Source organism: Lampris incognitus, chromosome 15 (genome assembly GCF_029633865.1).
Source record: "Lampris incognitus isolate fLamInc1 chromosome 15, fLamInc1.hap2, whole genome shotgun sequence".
NCBI lineage: Eukaryota > Metazoa > Chordata > Actinopteri > Lampriformes > Lampridae > Lampris > Lampris incognitus.
In genome coordinates, this window is record NC_079225.1 from 20,631,007 (window position 1) to 20,634,564 (window position 3,558).

General features: G+C 41.7%; 1 protein-coding gene across 1 annotated transcript in view; it reads right to left on the minus strand.

The window, feature by feature from the left end:
• afg1lb (AFG1 like ATPase b) overlaps positions 1-1,771 on the minus strand; it is a 44,503-nt gene extending 42,732 nt beyond the window's left edge. The window contains exons 1-2 of the mRNA XM_056294832.1: positions 1,467-1,771; positions 860-1,182 (exon numbers count right to left, since the gene is read on the minus strand). Of these exons, the coding sequence (XP_056150807.1) occupies positions 860-1,182; positions 1,467-1,578 (435 nt within the window). The 5' untranslated portion in view covers positions 1,579-1,771. The remainder of the gene's footprint in view (positions 1-859; positions 1,183-1,466) is intronic.
• Between the last annotated feature and the right edge of the window lie 1,787 nt (positions 1,772-3,558).

The following is a 3,558-nucleotide window of genomic DNA, read 5'->3' on the forward strand; positions in this document are numbered from 1 at the left end:
GAACACTACTTGAGTTTGATTTGCCTGTTTAGTGACAGTTGGCATATTACACAGGCTGCTTCAGAGGTAAATGAAAAGTCACATGCCATCAGGATGCCATTTGGGTTGATTTTGTCCTTGCAGAAATGAACCCATTCATATACACCTGGCATAGGGCTTCGGTATAGGGGATGCTGGAATAGGCTCCGGCATCCCCGTGACCCTGAGAGCAGGATAAGTGGTTAAGATAGTGGATGAATGGATGGATATTAAGTATATCAACATATATCATCTTTCAGTGGTATTCTATCAGGATACAATTCAGATATTACCGTATTTTGATGCACAATTTTGCTGTCTAAACCAATGATAATGAGAATCTATTACCCAAAATTTCTCACAAAATGAGGTATAATATATTCTAGGAAGCATTCATTGAAGACTAATTTTGTCCAGGGTGTCTCCCTGCCTGCTGCCCAATGACTGCTGGGACAGGCCCCAGCATCCCCGCGACCCTGAGAGCAGGATAAGGGGTTCGGATAATGGATGGAATGGATCATACTTAACATTACCAAACAGTTTGGTGCAATTAACCTTTGTTGGTTTCTTAAGTGTGGTATTTCTGCATGTTAGCAGATATCGTGATACCGATATCATATGAATGTCCATGTGATTATAGTGATAATCATATTTTCTATATCACCCATAACTAACCACACATTTCCCTCACTATGTATGAATCTTGATACGGCACGTCGACACAAAAACATGTTTTCCCGCCAGAAACACAATGTCATTAAAATTTATAACACATGACACTTTCACATGTCATAGACAGATGTTGTGCTATTTACAAAACAACTGATGTTAACTGCTGTACCTTTTCCGGGGATGCATCGCCTTCATTTTGAGTTTCTCTCAATTTGGGGTCTTTTCCGTTGTTTAGGTTGGTGCTGCCATCCCTTGGCTCCTCATTAGGAGCAGATGGATTCAAATAGATGCTGTTGCAGTAGTTCTTCAGAGTCCTCTGTCGTTGAGCCAGCTGCTGCAAGACGTGTCTCTGCTGACCGTCCTCCTTCAGCAAGCCACGATGAACCAGGCTGTCATAGAGTCCAACAGATTTACTATGGGAACAAAACCTGGAGGCAGGGGACTGTGTGGGACACGATGATCCTGGTGAACTGCTTGTGCACGGAGGGTAACCTGGGAGAAAAAAAATTAAAATCATCTTCCTTTTTTTAAGCTAATGCATGCAAACCAAGTTGCTTTGGATATGCTAAACCCAGTAGTGTCACTGGCTTTTCACACAACACATGAAAATGTGCTGTATAAAAGTAAAAGCCAGTCCAGTTTTCTGCAGCAGTTTATGGGTAACTAAGGGCTGTGTAACCGCCTGCTGTCCAACGCAGCCAAGTTGTTTACCGGGGGACTGACTCAGCTGTGTAACATCGATAATTTATCAAAACATAACAGAACGAATCACTCACCCCTCAAAACGTGTCTGCGGGCAAGACACCGATATTTACTTGGCGTCGGCAACGTGTCTGTTATCATGTATTTGACCAAGCACCGACTCAGTGGAGACAAGTAAGCCGCCATGTTGTTTCAAAATAACAAAACTTTATTCGCTCGCGCGTTGGATTACGTCAACGGCGTGTCAAGTCACGAGCGAGAAAAACAAGACCGCAAAAGCGACGATTCTTCATTTGCAAATAACTTTACAGTGTTTACATAGAAACACCAGAGTAAATGTCGTGAATATACATATATATGTTTGACTATAGCTATATCGATGCAGCAAAACGAGTGAAACCCTGGTCATAAATAAATAAATACAATTTTACACGTTTAGGGCTTTCTGTTAGAAGGCGTGATTCATTTTCATTTTTTGTTTTCATAAAATGATGCAATGATTAGCTTGGAAACCACATCCACCCACCGCCCTGCTCGCTGTCGCTTCCCAATATTGTTTTGGGGGGGGGTCCCAATATTGTTTGGGGGGGGCGACTAAGTCATCAACCGTATCCGCTGGGTATCACTGTGTGTCTTATTGCAGCGATTTCAGATCAGGCTTGAGTTTGACCTGTTAGCATTTTTAGGTGGGAGTCAATCCCAAACAAACGCGCCTTGCACAAACAAGCTTAAACAAAACTCTAGTTTATCTGTTAAAGTAGTGCCCGTTATTAAAGATGAAGCTGGTAAACTAAACGGTTTGGAGAATTACTGGCCTACTTTATAGCATTAGCCAGTATCATATCCAAAGTGCTGCCGGAGAGAACTGCTAAACAGGCTGGAGCAGTAGGTACAGCCTGACTACTGACAACCAGTTGGGGTTTAAACATAATCATGGCACTGATAGCTATGTGTATTATTTTTTTGCCTTAAAGGAGAATTTAGATAAATACAGCAGGCAAAATTCAACAAGTTTTACATGTTTATTGATGCCTGTAAGGCTTCTGATCGTATAAATCATGAACAATTATTTAACAAATTATACCAAATGGGGGTTCCTATATTTCTAGCGAGGATCCATGTTTTATGGCGTGCTCATCGGACGATGCGAGCTATCTGTTCCGTTCCACGATGTGAATAATGGAGTTCGAACGTGCGGCATTTTGTCTCCTTTTCTTTTTAACATATGGATGATGTGTCAATGCATCTGCCAACGCAGTTGTGGAACAGGGTGCATGGTTGGTAATTCTCTCATAAACCACCTTATCTACGCAGATGATTTGGTGATTTTCTGTCCATATGGTGCTGGGTCTTCATCAGTTGTTGTTGGTGGTATGTTCACAATATGTATAGATTTCAAAATCAAATATAATCCAAACAAGATTAGTATTATGATTGTCAGAAGTAAGGAAGACAGAAAATGAGTATTTCCTGATTTCTATCTGTCTACCCGGCAATGAGGCTAAATATTCAGATCATTACATAACTGATGATTTATCATATGCGAAGGACGTTTACAGAGAGTGTCGAAAGTTGTACGCACAGGCAAACATGTTGGCTCGTAAATTTAGTACGTGTTCAGTCAAACTTTGTGTACCCCACTATACTGCCCACCTGTGGTGTTGACACAGAAAAGGCAACATGCCGGCAGCGGCTTATGATGAGAGTAGGCTGCTGAAGATGCAGCGCAAGCCACATGTTTGTTAATGTTGTTTTACCTGCCTGCTCTTCTGTAATACAAAGTCTTATATGGAGATGTTATTTATATAGAGATGTTATTTATATGGAGATGTTATTTATATAGAGATGATACCGTTTGCGGAACCGGTATCATCTCCGCCTTAACCAAACCTGAACTGAGTCCCATCAGATTCTCGTCTAGAATGTGGAACCATTGACGTTCAAGCATGTACGCGAATGTCTGGTCACTGTGGAATGTCTTTTGACTTATGACTATGATTCATGACTATTTTTTGGGGAAATGTTCCTTAGATTTTCTTCTTTGTATTTTATTGCGCTGTGGACCTCCCGTGAGCTGTGTCATGAGCTGAATTTAATTGCGTTGAAGCGACGGCGGCTGAAGGGTCAGCTGAGCCTCAGCTGAGCGGAAGTGAAGCGCGCTGGCGT